At 43.3% G+C, this 20,563-nt stretch overlaps 1 protein-coding gene across 6 annotated transcripts in view; it reads left to right on the forward strand.

Annotated features, from left to right (window-relative positions):
- Window positions 1–3,030: 3,030 nt before the first annotated feature.
- LOC141110649 (cell adhesion molecule CEACAM1-like) overlaps window positions 3,031–20,563 on the forward strand; it is a 50,165-nt gene continuing 32,632 nt past the window's right edge. Inside the window, exons 1-3 of one of the 6 annotated variants that reach the window (XM_073602126.1) lie at window positions 3,039–3,426; window positions 6,839–6,927; window positions 9,055–9,405. In XM_073602126.1, coding sequence (XP_073458227.1) covers window positions 9,069–9,405 — 337 coding nt within the window. In that variant the 5' untranslated portion in view covers window positions 3,039–3,426; window positions 6,839–6,927; window positions 9,055–9,068. Of the gene's footprint in view, window positions 3,427–6,838; window positions 6,928–9,054; window positions 9,406–20,563 lie in introns of all 6 variants that reach the window. The other 5 variants (XM_073602127.1, XR_012236314.1, XR_012236313.1 and 2 more) reach the window with 5 other exon arrangements.

Below are 20,563 nucleotides of genomic sequence, written 5' to 3' on the forward strand. Positions count from 1 at the left end.
CAGGGGTGTATCTACCGCGAGGCAAACTAGGCATTTGCCTTGGGCGGTATTTTTCATGGGGACACTACAAGGATTGCAGAAGCAGTGGCATCGGTGCGGGGGGGGGGGTGGAGGCCGAACCCAGGTGACACCCGCCAAAGGGGTTACACCAGAGGCGGCCGCTGGCTGACCGTTTGGTGACAGGAAAGCAAAGCGGAAGCAGGAAGTGGCGGTGGCTGCAGCCTCCGATCCCTGAAAGTAGCTCAATTGGCAGAGCAGGCCAGAGTCCCAGGCTGTGATCGGCAGCCTCGCTACACACAGCTGGCAAAAAGCTGAAAGTGCGGGAAGGTGAGACCCCATTGACATTTTTTTTGGGGGGGGGGGGAGAGACTCTTCTGGTGCAGCATCGGGGCGATAGGGGAGCCACCCTCTCTCACCCCCCTCACCAGTAATACCAGAGACTGCATGTTACCACCCCACATAGTCACCAGAGACTGTGAATAGCTATTTGAGAAGGAAGGGGTGAAAAATTTAGATTGGGGGTGCACGATTTTAGTCTTGCCTAGGGCAGCACAAAACCAAAATACACCACTGGCCGACAGCCTGTCAAACCCTAAGAGAGGCTTAAAGCTGCTGCAGCTGGACAGTGCACCTAGCGGCACTTACGTTTATGGCACTGTGTGCCCAGAAAACAATGTTCGGAATGCAGATTGCTTAATTTTTCAAATACCTGTATAAAATAACCAGGCATGACCAATGTGATGTCACCATCCTGCCTCATCCAATCAGATAACAGGTTGCATTCATTCAGAAAATGAAAAGCATTCTCAATGGCTTCCATGCCAAGTTACAGTACGTTCACAATGTACCAGGCCAGCTGATCAGCATGGGACCCAGAAGCAAGTGGAGATCACTGGAGTAGTGGTGTCTCCTTCAGTGATTTCAAGCTTCTAGATGAGTGGTTGTCAACTTATGAGCTAAAGGGAGTCTCAAAGGTGGCCCCTGATATCAAAGGGCCATACATAGCGTTCAATATATGTAATGCTTGAGAGGACTGTCAGAAACTGCAGACTAAATATGGGAAAAGAGAGCCAGAAAGTGTGGATAGGATACTTTTATGGATGGGGATATGCTGCAGAAGATAATACGATGCTGGGAATATGTTTTGAGGTTAGTAGAGATCAGCTCTATTACCCTAATCAAGGTACCCACTACAGACTGCTGAGATCAGAGGGCCGCACATCATATACCAAAGGCCCACATCAGGCCCATGAGCCACAGGTTGGGCACCACGGTTCTAAAGGCATCAGCCAGGTATGGTATATACATAGTTACAATGGTCCAAGTTGGACCAATGTAGCTATGTATAAAATATCCAAACCTGGAATTCATCTTTAAGCATTCTTTCTTCCCATCTGGAAATTGGCAAAACTCCTTGTGACCTGCCAGTCCTCTGCATTCACCACCCTTACTATCAACCTGAAACTGGTAGTTGTTCACCAGTTTTTGTTTCCCTGCAAGTTTCTTTTTTTTTTTCAGCTTTGCTCCTGCAAGGAAACTTCTCCCCATTCTGGTGACAGGGGGTCACTGTGACAAGAAGTAAGGGGAAACCTTTGGGGACACAGAAAACAATAAAATTCTAAGCTGGCCATGCAATGGTAGAGTTTTGATGGAGCGTCTGCATAGACATTCTTACCAAAATTTCCAGTATATTTGATAAATGTTGTTTGAAAGTAGTTCCAAATTGCACTTGCTTTTAATATTCGATTTTGGAATGAATGGACTTTCCCAAATGAAAACCGCATTCACTGTTAGAAAATTGTTCGAGAAAAATTTTCCACCCAGCTCCTTCAAATTTTCTCATCACTGCACTCAAAATGAATTTGACCCCATTAACCACTTAGAAATCCAAAGAATGTTATTAAAATGAAAAATGTCAAACAAAATTTTACAAGTGTGTAGCGGGGACCTACTTTTAGGTAGGTGACCCTTTTTGCTAGCTTTCTATGTCAGGTAAATTTAGACAGGCTTGTGTTATTACAGCAGGTCTGTTGTTGTCAATTTCCATTTGAGTGGCAGGTAGTTTATGTGATAGCCTGGACCAATCATTGATTTGCTTAGTAATGCCCGGGACTCTCATATAAAAGCGGGGTCACATGCTGTCCGGAGGGTTCGAGTCCAGTCCTGCTCTGAGGAGCGAGAGAGCGAGCCTGGATCCCGGAGGGGAAAGGTGGAGGTTTTTTCCCTCCGGGGAGCCAACGGAGCTTCACCTTTGCGAGAAGGGTGAAGAACCGGTCCTCATGGAGGAACAGACGACATCTTACAGCATGTAGTCGCTGATGTCGTTGGCCGCCCCTGCGGGGAGGGGAGCGGGCCACAAAGGAGAAGAGGAACTAAGAATCATTGCGGAAGGAAACTGGGTGATCGATCGCTTATGAGCGACACGCGGGCTATTAATCAAGTGAGTGAAAAGCCCCAGGGAGGGGTACTGTCCAGAGAATGAGGGATGTTGGTACGCAAGTCAGCAAGACAGGTGGTTGTAGCCTGTGACTTTGGAATCCCGGGGCAATGCTGAACCCAATCAGTCAAGCGGGAGGATTTATTCAGAGTGACTCTTTCTTTAGCTCAACTTGGAAGTACCATGCAGATGGGAAGTAGTGGTAAAAAGGTAGCGGTGAAGCTGAAAGCACATATATAGTGATACAGACTGTTCTTAGAAGTTCTTCAGATAAAGACGTTATTCAGAGTGACTCTTTATTGTTTATTCTCTATCAAAAAATCTACTTCCATCTTCCCTGATAAAGTAATCATCCAGTTTTTTATCACTGTCTCCCGCAATGCAAGTGAAGCAAAGGAAAAGATTAGAAATCTACCAAAGAGCATCTCAGAGAAAGTCCTTCTCCCATCCCAGTTTATGTTGATGAATAAAGCATTAAGAAAAAGCATTAAGGACTGTGACTTTTAAATCTATGGGCTGCGATAGTTGGGTGGTAAACGTTAATTACGGATATAGCTATAATCAGCAGCTCCTCCGGGAGTAAGCGCTACAAGTGTAAGGCCAACTTAAGCCTCTCTCTTTTTCTAATGCTAAAAAAAAAATTTTTTAAATAATGAGCGAAAGCTTTGTTTTCTTAGCAAACTTTGATCCAGTGGATGAAATGGGCTTTAAGTCTTTTTTCTTTTCAGTCCACAACCGCCTTGAGTACAACCCCTTGTAAGTCATTTCCTAGTTAATGGGATAAATGCTGACTGTAACAAGTCAGCCAATAAGATTTCCTTTCCAGAAATAGGAGTCAGTGGCTCTGGGATTCTGTCCGTCATCAGGAAGTTTTGTCTGTTATCAACACAGGGCAGTGTATCCTGCGAAGGAAGGCCAACTACAGATGTCATACAGAAGGAAGACAACAGCAGCAGAAGACAGAGCCATGAGCGGGTCCACAATAACAGGTAATATCGGAGATATTTTATACTATTCACAGTCTATATCCTTATATATATTCTTATATATATAACCAGCACTGGACATCATTTATGTCCAAACAGTACTTGTTCTGTTCAGCAGCCAATAAGAATTCACCTACCATTCTACAGAACAATGTCCAACCTTCTGTTTATCTGTGACAGATACTATACTGTTGAAAGCTTATAACTGTAATTATAATTTTGCCTATTATTAGTAGTAATTGTTATTCTTCAGCAAATGGCAGAACATAGTTTTGAAAAATGTAGCAGCATTAACAAAATGGCAACTAATGTCGCACTAATGTCAGAATATAGTAGCACAGCTCTGTTGCCAAATCTACTTTATCAACTGACAAACAGCAGCAGTCACAGAAGACATGCACAAACAATCCAGCCTATGGAATGGTTTAAATGTTCTCTCATCAACTGCCATTTTTACCGTTAATGCTTTGACACTTCAACCAGATTTTCAACAACACCAAAAAATAATCTAGTAGTTTTAGCCTACCTTGAATTTTTACAGCTACCTGATGGTTTGGTCAAAATTCCAGCAGTGTATGGCCCTTCCGAAATCGCTCCGTCCAAAAAAAGTAAGTAGTTTAACCTAACAGTGACTGCATCCAATTAGATGCAGGCACTGTTTGGAAATTGTGACAGCTGCTGGTTTCGGCAGATGGGATTGGTCTACCTGTATTGTTAGCAAGGACGGAGGATTCTGTTGGACCCCTTTCACACTGGGGCCTCCCGTGCGTTAACGCTGTTTAGACGGCACTTTCGTCCGCTAGCGGGGAGCTTTTAACCCAAAAGAAGGGGCTAAAAACGCTTGTGTTGCGACAGCTTCAGAAGCGCTGCCCATTCATTGCAATGGTGTTTTGGGAGTGGTGTATACCTGATGCTGCTTGCAGGATCTTTTCTAACATCCTGCAAGCGCACCGCCCCAGTGTGAGAGCACTCAGGCGGCATGGGAGGCAGTTTTCAGGCACTATTTCTAGCGCTAAAACACCTGAAAACTGCGTCAGTGTGAAAGGGGTCTTAGATTTCTTTTGTTCAGTAACAGGCTGAACAAAAGAAATCTATGTGTGTGTATGGCAAGCTTAACCGCTTGCCGACTGTATATATACAGTGGCAAGGCGGCTCTCCTGGGAAAGATCACGTACCTATTACTTGATCCTGCACTTCCAGGTCTGGGACGCACACACGCACCGCCGGTGACCAGCTCCCGCTGTGATGGACACAGCAGGAGCCAATCAGTGGGTCTGGTGGACTCGCCGATCGTTTGGGACACAAGCAGATAATGGTGGTCTGCTTATGTGAACAAGGCAGACTGCCATTCTGTCTGTAGGGAAGATATTGATCCTGTGTTTCTGCAAAGCAGGAACACGGATCTCTGCCTTCCCATAGTACAAGCAGTAACCAAGCACAGGTTAGGCACACAGTTAACCCTTTGATCGCCCCTGATGTTAACCCCTTGCCAGCCAGTGTCATTATTACAGTGGCAGGGCATCTTTTTAGCACTGATCACTGTAGTATTGTCACTGGTCACCAAACAAATGTCACAGTCCCGCTATAAGTCACTGATCCCCACCATTACTAGTAAAAAATAATTAAATAAATAAAATTTCCATAAAATTATTCCATAGTTTCTAGACGTTATAACTTTTGTGAAAAATCAATCAATATACGCTTATTGGGATTTTTTTACCAAAAAATATGTAGCAAACTACATATTGGCCTAAATTCATGGAGAAATTTCATTTTTTACATTTTTTTTATTCGGTGTGTTTCATAGTAGAAAGTAAAAAATATTGTTTTTTTTTCTAAATTGTTTGCCTTGTTTTGTTTATACAGGCATACCCCGCTTTATGTACCCTCACCTTTACGTACACTCATGAGTACGGACATACCTGGGAGTGTATGTAAAGTGCCTCGCAAGAAAATTATGGCCAGCTTGACCTGGCACTGCTCCCAATTTTTTTAACATTGGCGTCTATGGGAAATCTTGGTCAGCTTGACATGGCGCTGCTCCCGAACCATTAGTGACAGGGACACCAGACTTGGGGAACACCGAGAGGGGACACAGGACTACAACATATCCAATTTTGGGGTCGGCCAGCTTGCCTAGGTAATTGGTTATGCTTGTAAATGACTATTGCAATGCAGTACATGCATTGAGAAGTGAAAAAATGTATTGCTTCACTTTAAGTACATTTTTGTTTTACATACATGCTCTAGTCCCATTGTGTACTTAAAAGTGGGGTATGCCTGTAGTGGAAAAAAAAAAAAAAAAAACGCAGTGGTGATCGAATACCACCCAAAGAAAGCTCTAATTGTGTGAGAAAATGGATACTCCATCCATACAAGTGAAGTGGATGGAGGAATCCTTCCCGCTCAGACATTGTATTCTAACAATGAGATTGATACGCAGTCAGAATATGCTGACAAAAGTAAAGGATAAGTAAGTGTAATATAATCCAGTGTGGGAATCGTGTAACCTGATATACAATACCACTGCACTGGCGAGCTAACACGTTTCAGGGGATGCACCCCCCTTCTTCAGAGCTCTTACATATCCTCTACTTTTGTGAGTGTTAATTTATTTTATAGCTGTTACTGATTAAAATTTTCGTGTTCGATTAATCTTTTTTTTTTTTAATCGATTAATCGACTAATTTCAATTAATTATAACACACATACAGATCCAACTACTTTTAGCTGATCTCCTTGCATTGCAACTCTGCATTAGTCAGTGGTAAATGTGGTATACACTATATACAATCACCCGACACTAGTTAGTTTCCACAATCCATGACTTAACTTCACACAAATATGTTTTAAATTCAAACTGTAGCACTGACGTAAGTAATTTTTTTTATTAAACTTTAAGAAAAATGTAGAAAGTTAGTTGAACTCTATTTTTTTTGTATTATTTTTTGTAGAGTAGAAAGTAATCTTTTAAGTGCCCCTGTTTTGGGAGCTTTCCCTTTACTAAAAGAAGTGTGGGGGGAAATCTTCCCAATGTCCACTCAGCCACCAATAAAAACCGGACAGAGGCTGATGGTATTTTGAGTCCATAAACTAGCCAGCCACCATACCTTCAGAACAGTATCCACCACCCCAGCAAGGAACAATGCAATGATTATCAACTCAAACATAAAACTGTGTTTAGCTGACGCACAACTTTCTTTAAAATATATGCAAGTTGCCACCTTAAGGTAAATTAAGCATAATACTTTTTCTGCTTGCCATAGCAGTAATAATTTTGAGCAGTGTTAACCTCCGTTTTATTACCTCGCTTTCTTAAAATGTAAAATACTGATTTATGCAATACTATGTAAGCCTTTTTTGATAAAAAAAAATGAAAATATGTATATGACTCCTCCCCCCTTCCCTTCGTTAGCAGATGGAGGCACTTAGGGAAGGGGGGAGGAGTCCGGTGACGTCGATGTCCGTGACGTCACCTGATCTCCGACGGAAGCTGGTGGAGAGGTGAGTACCGATCAAAAGAATTTTGATCGATCAAAAAAATGAACGATTAATCGAGGAATTGATCGTTAATTTCCTCAGCCCTAATTTATTTTGCTATTATTTAATCACAATAAATCTATGGTAATGCACTAGGCGATTGTGCCCTCCTGTGTGCTTTCTTACAGTTATTCAGCTGATTCCCCAATCTGAGGAAGGCTGCACCGGCGGAGCATAGTTACATAGTTAGTCAAGTTGAAAAAAGACACAAGTCCATCTAGTTTAACCAAAAAAATAAATAAAATCATACAATCCCATGTACACAATCCTTCACTCACAGTTGATCCAGAGGAAGGCGAAAAATCCCAGCAGAGCATGCTCCAATTTGCTACAGCAGGGGATAAAATTCCTTCCTGATCCCCCAAGAGGCAATCGGGTTTTCCCTGGATCAACTTTACCTATAAATGTCAGTACCCAGTTATATTATGTACATTTAGGAATGAATCCAGGCCTTTTTTAAAGCAATCTACTGAGCTGGTCAGATCCACCTCTGGAGGAAGTCTATTCCACATTTTCACAAATATTTTTTGCCTCCAGACGTAAAGAGTGCCCCCTTGACCTCTATGATGACCTTAAAGTGAATAACTCAACACCTGAAGAATGTCCACCTATGGCAAATGATGGTCTGTTGCACATTGATACTTTATGGCAGAACTCTAATGCCGCGTACACACGGTCGGACTTTTCAGCTACAAAAGCCCGACAGATTTTCAAAGGACTTTTGGCGGACTTTCAACAGACTTTCTAACGACCGGACTTGCCTACACACGATCACACCAAAGTCCGATGGATTCGTACATGATGATGTACACCGGACTAAAATAAGGAAGTTGATAGCGGTTTTTGTCCGTCGGACAGACGAGCGGATTTCTGGGTCCGGCGGAGTTACGACGTAAAGATTTGAAGCATGTTCCAAATCTAAAGTCCGTCAGATTTGCGACTGGAAAAGTCCGCTGAAGGTCCGGTGAAGCCCACACACGGTCGGATTGTTCGCCGGATTTGGTCCGTCGGCGTCTGTCAGACAAGTCCGGTCGAAAAGTCAGACCGTGTGTACGCGGCATAAGTGCTGGAAGTGACTGTGTGCTGTTCGAGCAAACAGGTTAAGCACAAAACACGCAAATAAGCCGCCTCCCGGCAGGTGGGCCTTGGCGCCGAGCGGCCTCTTATTTCTGTGCCATATTGCATAAACAGCTGTGCTGAGCACTCCCGGCACAGTTACCAGTGGCCAATGGAAAGCTTCCGATTGCAAGCAGTGATTGCGGTGGTCACATAATCATAAACCCCACCTCCTGGCATCTTAACTCCTTGGTGTCCGTGCCTCCCAGCCCTTTAAGGGGTTTAAGGATCGACTTCTGTTTAATGGGGATGGCCATATGTGAATTTCTATCTATTGCCAGCTTCTGCCTATAAAAACGCTTGAAAAAATACCCTACCAGGGGATTTTATAGAAACATCTCTAAATAAGGGTCCACTCACACCAGATGCGTTGGCACATTTATTTCAATGCATGCCAACACAAGGACCTATGAAATATAAGGTATGGGAATGGGAACAATTCACACTGGTGTTTTTGCACTGATTTGGGCTGGTTTGAGCTGGACAAAAGTAGAGCAAGCCCCACTTGGGCAATGCTTGGCTACCACAAGTCAGCGCAGTGTGCATCAATGCACAAGCAAAACAGAAGGCCAACATAAGTTTGGCATCTAGGCCATGCAGTAGACCCTTTACGTCAAAGGTAGGCAACCTCGGCCCTCCAGCTGTGGTGAAACTACAAATCCCATCATTCCTCTGCCTCTAGGAGTCATGCCTGTGATTGTTAGGGTCTTGCAATGTCCCATGGAACTTGTAGTTTCAAAACAGCTGGAGGGCCAAGGTTGCCTACCCCTGCAACGTCTTCCACGAGGAGAAAATCACATGTTAAAACACAATACAGCATGCCAACTCACATGAACTATTTGCATTAACCTGTGCTCAACTCACACTTCGAGGTGTGAATGGAATACCCCAAAATTGTTGATTATCTAACTTGTTATAAACTGTATCGATAGCAAGATTAGTATTGGATTCTTTTTTCACATGTTCTGTCTTCAGTCCTCAGTGCGTGGATGGCCATTGTCTCTGCAATCAATATTCAGCTGATCCCTGAGAATCCAGTGATCCAAAGCTCAGTCACTTTAAATGTTACTGGAATTATCGGCAAGATTCTGACTATCCTTTGGTGTAAAGGACCAAACACAAATTCTGAAAATCACATCCTCACCTATTTGGCTAATGATGATTCCCCTATAATAGTGGGAGATAAATATTTTACACGGGTCCAAGCATTTTCCAATGGTTCTTTGGCCATAACGAATCTCAGTGTCCATGATGGTGGTCAATACATGGTCAAGATACAGACACAGATTGCACCTGATCAAGCTTCAATTGACTTTAGAGTTTATGGTGAGTACTAATTCATTTACAGCATATTCATTTCATTCTTTGGTGTCACATGTGGACATGAATTCATTTTTCACTGAGTTTGGACCTAGAATGTGGCAGTTTCAGAAAAAAAGCCTTCACCGTCATTTTCAGTTCTGGTTAGAATGAGTGAGAAGTTATAACCTCTGTCGTGTTTTTTATTGCCATTGGTGTACTTATTTGGGAGGATTTCACTGCATTTTTTTCTCCAGATGACCAAACAGGATGCAAGGAGAAATCCACACAACAGAGGAGCAATATAATCCTGAGAGGTTCTTAAGTTCCTATGTGGTCACTGAGTCAGGAAATTAGCATAAAGTTTAATTCAGAAACGTATCACCCCAATAGCCACAGAAAGTGCAAAAAACAACAAAAACTAATGGATGTTCTAACCCTTCCCCACTTTGTCCAAAACTAACAATTTGGTTATAAAATCTTGCACTGGGAGTTATGGTGATTGGCCATTTCTTACTTCTTCTAATGCCGCGTACAGACGAGCGGACTTTACGGCAGACTTTGCCCGGCGGACGGGATTTCGTCGGACAATTCGATTGTGTGTGGGCTCCAGCGGACTTTGTTTTCTCAAAAGTTGGACGGACTTTAATTTAAAACATGTTTCAAATCTATCCTTCGAAATCGAGTCCGGTCGAAAAGTCTGCCGTCTGTATGCTAGTTCGACGGACATAAAGCCACGCTAGGGCAGCTATTGGCTACTGGCTATGAACTTCCTTGTTTTAGTCCGGTCGTACGTCATCACGTACGAATTCGACGGACTTTGATGGATTGTGTGTAGGCAAGTCCGTTCATTCAGAAAGTCCGTCGTAAAGTACGTCAAAGTCTGCCGGGCAAAGTCTGCCGTAAAGTCCGCTCGTGTGTACGCGGCATAAGAATACCAATTGTTTGACTGCCTTTGGTCACCAGAATGCAAAGTAGAATGGTAAAGTCAAGTCAAGACTCCTAATCTACAAGCTTGTTCTATGTCCGTGTGTAAGAAATTAGTTAGGCTACTTGTATGGTATGGCAGCCAAACAAAAAAAAAATGGAGAGCTAAATAACTAGCTTTACATGATCTGACCATTAACCTGAACTTGACCCTCAGGACAACCTTGAGACTTAAAGCAGGTCTTCAGTAATTTTTTCATCTTTCCATCTATTAAATCTTCTGCCCTTGTTGTTTTAACGTTGGATAGTAAAACATTTTTTTTTATTCTGCCAGTAAATATCTTATACAGCCCACTTCCTGTTTCTTGTCTGGTCATTAGCCTAGGCTTATGACATCATGCACAGCTCTCTTTTTTTCTAGCTCTTGTGAAAGTTTGCTAGGAATGGAGGGGGGATGAGTCATAAGAGGGTCAATGAGACCTGCAGGGCTGCAGAGCTGAAGGTGTGCCTCTTATGCCCCGTACACACGGTCGGATTTTCCAACGGAAAATCTGTGATAGGACCTTGTTGTCGGAAATTCTGACCGTGTGTGGGCTCCATCACGGATTTTCCGACACACAAAGTTTGAGATCTTGCTATAAAATTTTCTGACAACAAAATCCATTGTCGGAAATTCCGATCGTGTGTACACAAATCCGACGCACAAAGTGCCACGCATGCTCAGAATAAATAAAGAGATGAAAGCTATTGGCCACTGCCCCGTTTATAGTCCCGACGTACGTGTTTTACGTCACCTCGTTCAGAACGATCGGATTTTCCGACAACTTTGTGTGACCGTGTGTATGCAAGACAAGTTTGAGCCAACATCCGTATGAAAAAATCCATGGATTTTGTTGTCGGAATGTCCGATCAATGTCCGACCATGTGTACGGGGTATTAGGGTTGCCACCTTTTCTGCAAGTCAAACCCGAACACTTTAGTGGCGCATAGCAATTTTTTTTATAGTATAAACTATACATATTTTTGCTATTAAATAACATTTCTAACCATATGAAGTTAATAAGAAGAGTTCCCCTTTACATCAGAGTCCACAGAATTCCCCTTTTATATCTGAATCTACAGAGCTCCTCTTTTACATTTGAACTCCCATTCACTGTAAGGGAGGACTCTGCAGACTCTGATGTAAGGGAGAACTCTGGGGACTCTAACATAATGGATGCTCTGGGAACCCTGATCTAAGGGGGAACACCTTCGAACTCTGATGAACGGAGAGGACTCTGATGTAAGGGGGAACACTGTGGGCTCTGGTGTAAAGGGAAACTCTGATGTAAGGGGTGCTCTGAGAACCCTGATAAACCTTAGTGTAGCCACTCAGAGGCAGGAGAGAGAAGTGGGGAGACTTCAGTCACAGACAGGGATGGATGGTGAGCTCACTCACCCCTTGGCAGTCAGTACCTCTCATCAGATGTATCTGAGGCTGCTGGACTTCAATTTTCAGGTCCCCACTTTCCTTTTATGAGGCACAGCCCTGGGGATTAGAGTGTGGGCAGACACAGAGGGGTAGGCGGGAGGAAGAGGAGCAGATCGAGCCCTCTTGCCTCTCCCATCTGTATGTGGGGGGATTGATAGTGCTGGCTTTGGGCAGAGTGAGAGAGTGTAACTGACACTCTCAGCTTAGACAACTGCAGCCAGCAATCCTGCTGTGAAGCCATAGTCCAGTCTGAATAATGTGTCCAGGTTTCAGGCAGTCTGAAACCCGGACGCAAGATTCCAAACCCGGACAGATGGCAACCCTAGTGCCTCTGTGTGTCTTTGTAAATCCAGGAAGTGAATAGGCAGCAGCTTCAGATGCCCACAGTTAAAATGGTTGCAGCCAGACTCCGTGGAGGGAGATTTCTGCAGCATATTTGGCAAGTACAGTATAGCAGTATATATAACAGGGATATGCATTTAGCAGACCTCCAGCTGTTGCAGAACTACAAGTCCCATGAGGCATAACAAGACTCTGACAGCCACACGCATGACACCCAGAGGCAGAGGCATGATGGGATTTGTAGTTTTGCAACAGCTGGAGGTCTGCTAATTGCATACTATTTTATATATATCAGGGATATGCAAAGTGGTTGAAAGGGAAGCTTCAGAACGGCAAATATGTTTTTATTACAAATTATGTGAGCAGACTGCAGTTTCTCTTTAAAGTGGTTGTAAACCTCAGACAATCATATCCCTTTATAGTGTGTGCCTGTCTCAGTAAGTGCCATTTCTGTCCTCTGTTTCGTTCCTCTGCTATCACAGCATGAATCACTTTTGACAAGTTTTCCTGACACCACGAGAAAAAAAGGTGGCAGGAAAGGGATCTGCAGAAGATTGTCAGCCTCAGCTCTGTTTCTGTGAGCTCTGTGGAGAGGGGGTGTGTCCCTTCCCTCCAATTAGCTCTCAAAGCTCTCCTCACTGAGCTCTGCAGAGTGTAACTTCAGCTCTCTGCCCCCTTTTTTCTAAACTCTCAGACAAGCTTATAAATTCTGTACTTTTAAGTGGTGTAGAGAAGACTGCAGATAAACAGGTACAACTTATGTGGGAGGATTTGTTTCATCCCTGTGTATCACCTGAGACCAGTCACTTCACTAGGTATAAGTGAGGGTTTACAACCACTTTAAAGATGAACTCCAGGTTTGGTATTTTATACATAGTTATAGTGGTGCAGCTTGGACCAATGCATATACCATAGCTGGGGGGGATCCTTCTACAAACTGGATATTACTATAGTAGACATGGCTACTTCAATGTTCTCCACTTGCTTCTGGGTCCCATGCTGAGTGACCTCCCTGCTGTTTACTCAACACAGATGGTTGGCCGCTCATTACAGGCCCCATTCAGAGAATGAATTGCATGTTCTCAATGGGTGAAAATCATTCTCTGACTGGATGAGGTGGAGAGCATAATATCACCACCCTGCTCCTTCACCTCATCCAATCAGAGAATGCTTTGTAAGTTGAAAAAGAAAAAAAGACAACAGGCATTCAAGAGGCGACAGGATTGCCTCCTGAACATCTGACAGCGGATTGGTTGTTAGAGAATAATTTAGTGTGAACCCTTAAAGGCCGTGTTACAGTTCCTTAAATGGTTTCTATTGTCACCAGTATAGAAAGTGATAGTAAATATTACAGTTGCTATCAGAACAGGAATGGAGGGGAAACTCTCCAATGGGGGCACCTATTACAGTGGTAATTATCTAATGATGACCATACATGGTTCACTTTTTTTTTTATCCAGTTCATGGGCGTTTGATCGTTTGCAGATTTGATTGTTTTGATCCAAACAGCCATAACTTTCCTTATCTTCTATTTTTTTTTGTTCACAAGAAATCCTTTATCTTCTATTTAGATCAAGTTTAGGTTGGATTCAATTAAACTGAGTTCATGGCCAAGGCGTAACATTATCGATCACTTTACATCAATCAATAGCACAATAGCACTGAGGTAAAGTGCAATTTGAAACCTTACAAATGGGTAAAAGAAACAAAATTAAGCTGCTGGATATCAATTGTTATACAATATTGATAAACAAGTGCCGTGCTACACCCTTTTGGGATGGTTACTTGAACTTCCCTGGATGTTTGCATTTATGTGAAGTAGATGTAATTTTCTGTTTGTCCACAAGATGGCGCACTGTGTCCCAAGTTCATAGTGAGGTTTGGTTGCCGTAATGATGATTTATACTGTACCAGGGATATGCAATTAGCGGACCTCCAGCTGTTGCAGAACTACAAAGTCCCATGTGGCATTGCAGGAATCTGACAGCCACAAGTATGACACCCAGAGGCAGAGGCATGATAGGACTTGTAGTTTTACAACAGCTGGAGGTCCACTAATTGCATATCCCTGGTTTTAACCATCCATTTCAAAGTTTTCCAGTGCCCACTTCTGCTCTAAATAGCTTGGTGAATGAGCGTAGCGTCTATGCCCTCGATGATGTAATTTATGATGAAACGCGTAGGGAAGAGCCAACGAAAGCAAGATCACCCTGCATTGAGAATGCAGCCTACACCATCTCAGGATTGACATTTTCTATATAACACTGTTATATTTTTTCTTTTTTTTATAAACATTACCCTGACAAAAAAAAAAAAAAGTAGCACAGCACTTTTTTTTTAACCAAAAGTGCTGATATATTTTATTCATGACTGTGATCCTATTTTGATTTATCACATTAAGAGATTACAAGGTGGAAACAGTAAGACACAGTCCTAAGCTACCATATATACTCCAGTATAAGTCGAGTTTTTCAGCACATTTTTTTGTGCTGAAAGTGCCCCCCTAGACTTATACTCGAGTCAAGCACTTTTCTGCAGCAAAAATTTTTTATTTTCCGAACCAACTGTGGGGCCCCGTATCTCAGGGCCACTTGGTGCTAGGAACCCCAAATTTAGATATATTGTGGTACCCGTTCCCTTGGGTCTGCACACCAAATTTGGAGTTCCTAGAACCAAGTGTCTGTTGGTGTGTGTATTGCTGCTGTCTGTTGGTGTGTGTATTGCTGCTGTCTGTTGGTGTGTGTATTGCTGCTGTCTGTTGGTGTGTGTATTGCTGCTGTCTGTTGGTGTTTGCTGGGTTGCATTTTGGGGACTTTTCCTTTTAGTTTTTATCTTGCCTTTTGCTGTCACTTTTTAAATAGCTTTTCTTTTTTTTTTTTTTTTTTTTGTTTCATCAGTCTATCAATTAAGGGTGTGGTTAATTGCTCCCAGGTGACTATTTAACTTGTTGTAGGACTCAGTTGAGCGTGCTCAGTTTGAAGCTGTGGAGCTTGGTGTAAGTGGAGCTTTTTTAAGTGGGAGTTATAAACAAGAGTTTAAAACAGGAGGTTATAACAGGGGTCATAGTACCTGTGTAGTGTGAGTATCTGAGTGTTGTCTGAGTAGTGTGTGTGGATCGTTAGTACTTGTGTATTGTGTACCTGTGTATTGTCTTGAGTATTAGTGCCAGGAAGCTAGTTGTTAGGTAATTTGGACAGGGTAAAATCCCCAAATCCTCACTAAATTTAATAGGTACGATGCCTGGCGGGTGTGGAGAGGCGACTCTTTGTACATCTTGCCGCATGTATGCGTTCCTTGATCATCCGATCGAGGGCGAATACTGCTGTGCAAAATGTAAGCACATTGTTTCCCTGGAAGCCCAGATTCTGAATCTGGGGAAGCAACTGTCAGCACTGAGAAGTCCCTCCATACTAAAGGTGAGCCAGGAACGTACACGGCAGGTGCCGGCAGGGGCCAGCACAGAGGCGGGTGGAGACAAAGAGGTGCAGGCACTAGCAAAGAGTAGATGGGTGACAGTCAGGAGGGGTAGAGGGGGAAGTGCCAGGGAGGCCGATCCAGGACTGGAGCATCCCAATAAGTACGCTCCATTGAGTGACATTGGTGTAACCAGTCAGGGACCAGCACTGCTGGAGTTGAGGGACTCTCCTAGCTGCCAGGGGAAGAACTCCTCCAGTGAGAGTGGGGGGGCAGCAAAGGGAAAGGAAAGACAGATTCTGGTGGTAGGGGACTCAATTCTTAGAAGGACAGAGAGGGCAATCTGTAACCAAGACCTGAAGCGCCGAACAGTATGTTGTCTACCGGGCGCTCGGGTTCGGCACATCACGGATCTTGTGGACAGATTACTGGCAGGGGCTGGGGAAGACCCGGCTGTCATGGTGCACGTTGGCACCAATGACAAAGTCAGAGGCAGATGGAGTGTCCTAAAGAACGATTTTAGGGACTTAGGAGCTAAATTGAGGAAAAGGACCTCCAAGGTAGTGTTCTCAGGAATACTACCGGTACATCGAGCCACACCAGAGAGGCAGAGGGAGATTAGGGAAGTAAACAAGTGGCTGAAGAGCTGGTGTAGTAAGGAGGGGTTTGGGTTCCTGGAGGACTGGGCCGACTTCTCAGTCGGTAACCGGTACTATAGAAGGGATGGACTGCACCTAAATGAGGAGGGTGCAGATCTGCTGGGAATGAAGATGGCCAAAAAGTTAGAGGGGTTTTTAAACTAGGCGATGGGGGGGAGGGTCCAGAGACAGTGATAGCCAGCGCAGAAGATATTCCAGAGGGTAGTATTGGGGGCATTAGTGGTAGGTTAACCAAAGCACAAAAACACAAGGTGAGTATAGTAGCAAGTCCAAGTTGCAATCTTGAAACACCCAATACGAGGACAATATGCGACCGGTCTAAACTATGTGGCATGTTCACCAATGCCAGGAGCCTGGCGGACAAGATGGGTGAACTAGAGATACTGTTGTACAAGGAGGATTTGGATTTTGTGGGAATTTCAGAGACCTGGTTCAACAGCTCTCATGATTGGCTGGCAAACATTCAAGGGTATACCCTATACCGCAAGGATAGAGAGGGTAAAAAAGGGGGAGGGGTATGCCTATATATCAAGAATAATGTACAAGTGAATGTGAGAGATGACATCACTGAGGGGGCTAGGGAGGAGGTGGAATCTTTATGGGTAGAGCTCCAAAGGGATGAAGCTAAGGGGAAAATAATACTGGGAGTATGCTATAGGCCCCCTAACCTGAGGGAGGAAGTGGAGACGGATCTCCTATCACAAATTGGATTAGCAGCAAGGATGGGAAGTGTTATCATAATGGGGGATTTTAATTATCCAGACATAGACTGGGCGGAGGGAACCGCGCATTCATTTAAGGCTCGCCAGTTCCTTAATGTCTTGCAGGACAATTTTATGGGTCAGATGGTAGACGCACCAACTAGAAATAAAACATTGCTAGATCTACTGATTACCAACAATACAGACCTGATAACAGATGTGGAAATACGGGGCAATTTAGGTAACAGCGATCACAGGTCAATTAGTTTCAGTATAAATCACACAAATAGGAGACATGAAGGGAACACAAAGACACTGAATTTCAAAAGAGCCAACTTCCCTAAACTACAAACCTTGCTAAAAGGCATAAATTGGGATAAAATATTAGGAACAAAGAATACAGAGGAGAGATGGGTTTGCTTTAAGAGCATATTAAATAAGGGCATTAGCCAATGTATCCCATTGGGTAATAAATTTAAAAGAGCGAACAAACATCCTGGATGGCTTAACTCCAATGTAAAAATGCATATAAAAGCAAAGGAGAAGGCCTTCAAAAAATACAAGGTTGAGGGATCATCCACAGCATTCAGAATTTATAAAGAATGCAATAAGAAATGTAAGGGTGCAATTAGGATGGCTAAGATAGAACATGAAAGACACATAGCGGAGGAGAGCAAAAAAAATCCCAAGAAATTCTTTAAGTATGTAAACAGTAAAAAAGGGAGGACAGACCATATTGGCCCCATAAAGAATGAGGAAGGACATCTGGTTACAAAGGATGGGGAGATGGCAGAGGTATTGAATTTATTCTTCTCCTCAGTATTCACGAGTGAATCGGGGGGCTTCAGTAACCAAAACTGCAGTGTTTATCCTCATGACACAACACAGGAAGCACCTACATGGTTAACAGAGGACGGAATTAAAATTAGACTTGAGAAACTTAACATTAATAAATCACCGGGACCAGATGGCTTGCATCCGAGGGTACTTAGGGAACTCAGTCAGGTGATTGCCAGACCGTTGTTCCTAATTTTTACAGACAGTCTATTGACTGGAATGGTGCCAGCTGATTGGAGAAAAGCCAATGTAGCACCAATATTTAAAAAGGGCCCAAAAAACATCCCTGGGAATTACAGACCAGTTAGCCTAACATCAATAGTATGTAAACTCTTGGAGGGGATGATAAGGGACTATATACAAGATTTTAGTAATAAGAATGATATCATTAGCAGTAATCAGCATGGATTCAGGAAGAATCGTTCTTGCCAAACCAATCTATTAACCTTCTATGAGGAGGTGAGTTGCCATCTAGATAAAGGAAGGCCCGTAGACGTGGTGTATCTGGATTTTGCAAAAGCATTTGACACAGTTCCCCATAAACGTTTACTGTACAAAATAAGGTGCGTTGGCATGGACCATAGGGTGAGTACATGGATTGAAAACTGGCTACAAGGGCGTGTTCAGAGGGTGGTGATAAATGGGGAGTACTCAGAATGGTCAGGGGTGGGTAGTGGGGTTCCCCAGGGTTCTGTGCTGGGACCAATCCTATTTAATTTGTTCATAAATGACCTGGAGGATGGGATAAACAGTTCCATCTCTGTATTTGCAGACGATACTAAGCTAAGCAGGGCAATAACTTCTCCGCAGGATGTGGAAATCTTGCAAAAAGACCTGAACAAATTAATGGGGTGGGCGACTACATGGCAAATGAGGTTCAATGTAGAAAAATGTAAAATAATGCATTTGGGTGGCAAAAATATGAATGCAATCTATACACTGGGGGGAGAACCTCTGGGGGAATCTAGGATGGAAAAGGACTTGGGGGTCCTAGTGGATGATAGGCTCAGCAACGGCATGCAATGCCAAGCTGCTGCTAACAAAGCAAACAGAATATTGGCATGCATTAAAAGGGGGATCAACTGCAGAGATAAAACGATAATTCTCCCGCTCTACAAGACTCTGGTCCGCCCGCACCTGGAGTATGCTGTCCAGTTCTGGGCACCAGTCCTCAGGAGGGACGTACTGGAAATGGAGCAAGTACAAAGAAGGGCAACAAAGCTAATAAAGGGTCTGGAGGATCTTAGTTATGAGGAAAGGTTGCGAGCACTGAACTTATTCTCTCTGGAGAAGAGACGCTTGAGAGGGGATATGATTTCAATTTACAAATACTGTACTGGTGACCACACAATAGGGATAAAACTTTTTCGCAGAAGAGAGTTTAATAAGACTCGTGGCCACTCATTGCAATTAGAGGAAAAGAGGTTTAACCTTAAACTACGTAGAGGGTTCTTTACTGTAAGAGCGGCAAGGATGTGGAATTCCCTTCCACAGGCGGTGGTCTCAGCGGGGAGCATTGATAGCTTCAAGAAACTATTAGATAATCACCTGAATGACCGCAATATACAGGGATATGTAATGTAATACTGACACATAATCACACACATAGGTTGGACTTGATGGACTTGTGTCTTTTTTCAACCTCACCTACTATGTAACTATGTAACTAAGTGGCCCCAAGATACGGGGCCTCAAATTCGGTTCGGAAAATGTCATTCTCTGCTGCAGAAAAGTCCTTGACATTTTCTGAACCGATTTTGGGGCACTGTATCTCAGGGCCACTTGGTACTAGGAACCCCAGCTTTGACCCCAAATTTGGTGTGCAAACCCAGTGGAACTGGTACCATAACATATCCAAAGCTGGGGTTCCTAGCACCAAGTGGCCCAGAGATACGGGGCCCCAAAATAGTTTCGGAAAATGTCATTCTTTGCTGCAGAAAAGTGCTTGACATTTTCTGAACCGATTTTTGGGGCCCTGTATCTAGGGACCACTTGGTGCTAGAAACCCCAGCTTTGACAATTCTATGATGCTAGTTCCACTGGGTTTGCACACTAAATTTGGGGTTCCTAGCACTAAGTGGCCCCAAGATACGGGGCCCCAAATTCGGTCAACTGTGTCCATCTGCAGCAATGTCATTTCGGGATCATTTGGGTTCAGAGACCCCAAATTTTGGCTGCAGCTAGGAGGCATCTAGGAACCCTTAACTACAGAGTTTGAAGTTCGGGGGACCTATGGCTGCAAATGGGCACAGTGAGGCTGCAAATGGGCATTGTTGACCCTCCTTTCCACTTACAGTAGCTGTGCATTTCTCACCCTCGTCTTATACTCGGGTCAATAAGTTTTTCCCATTTTTTTGTGGTAAATTAGGGCCTCGACTTATACTCGAGTATATACGGTATCCATCTTTCTATTGATCAAAATACACTTTCCAAATGTGTGGCATATTGATCTAGTAGGTTGTCGACTATAGTTCCAATATTCCTTTGAGAAGAGATTGATTGGAAAATAAATCAATCGTTTTTATCAAAGCATGTATGGTCTCACTTCCTGTTGTTTCCCTAGGACAGGAAAAGAAGGAAAATCTCCACAAGGGGATGCAGAAATAATTTAAAAAAAAATCTGACTGGATTCTCTTGGGTTCCCTACTCTATCCAAAGCAAACAAAAAAAAAAAAAAAAAAGAAAAAAGGTTTGGTTTAGCAGTGGGGGATCCCAGGTCAAATTTGGGTATACATTGCTCGATTTTAAGAAATACATTTAGTGATTAGTGGTAATTAATACAGAGCTGTCTAGCCTTCCATTTTAAACCAACCTTGAAAAACCACATTGTTCAA

The sequence above is a fragment of the Aquarana catesbeiana genome, linkage group LG10, assembly GCF_042186555.1.
Source record: "Aquarana catesbeiana isolate 2022-GZ linkage group LG10, ASM4218655v1, whole genome shotgun sequence".
In the NCBI taxonomy this organism is placed as follows: Eukaryota; Metazoa; Chordata; class Amphibia; order Anura; family Ranidae; genus Aquarana; species Aquarana catesbeiana.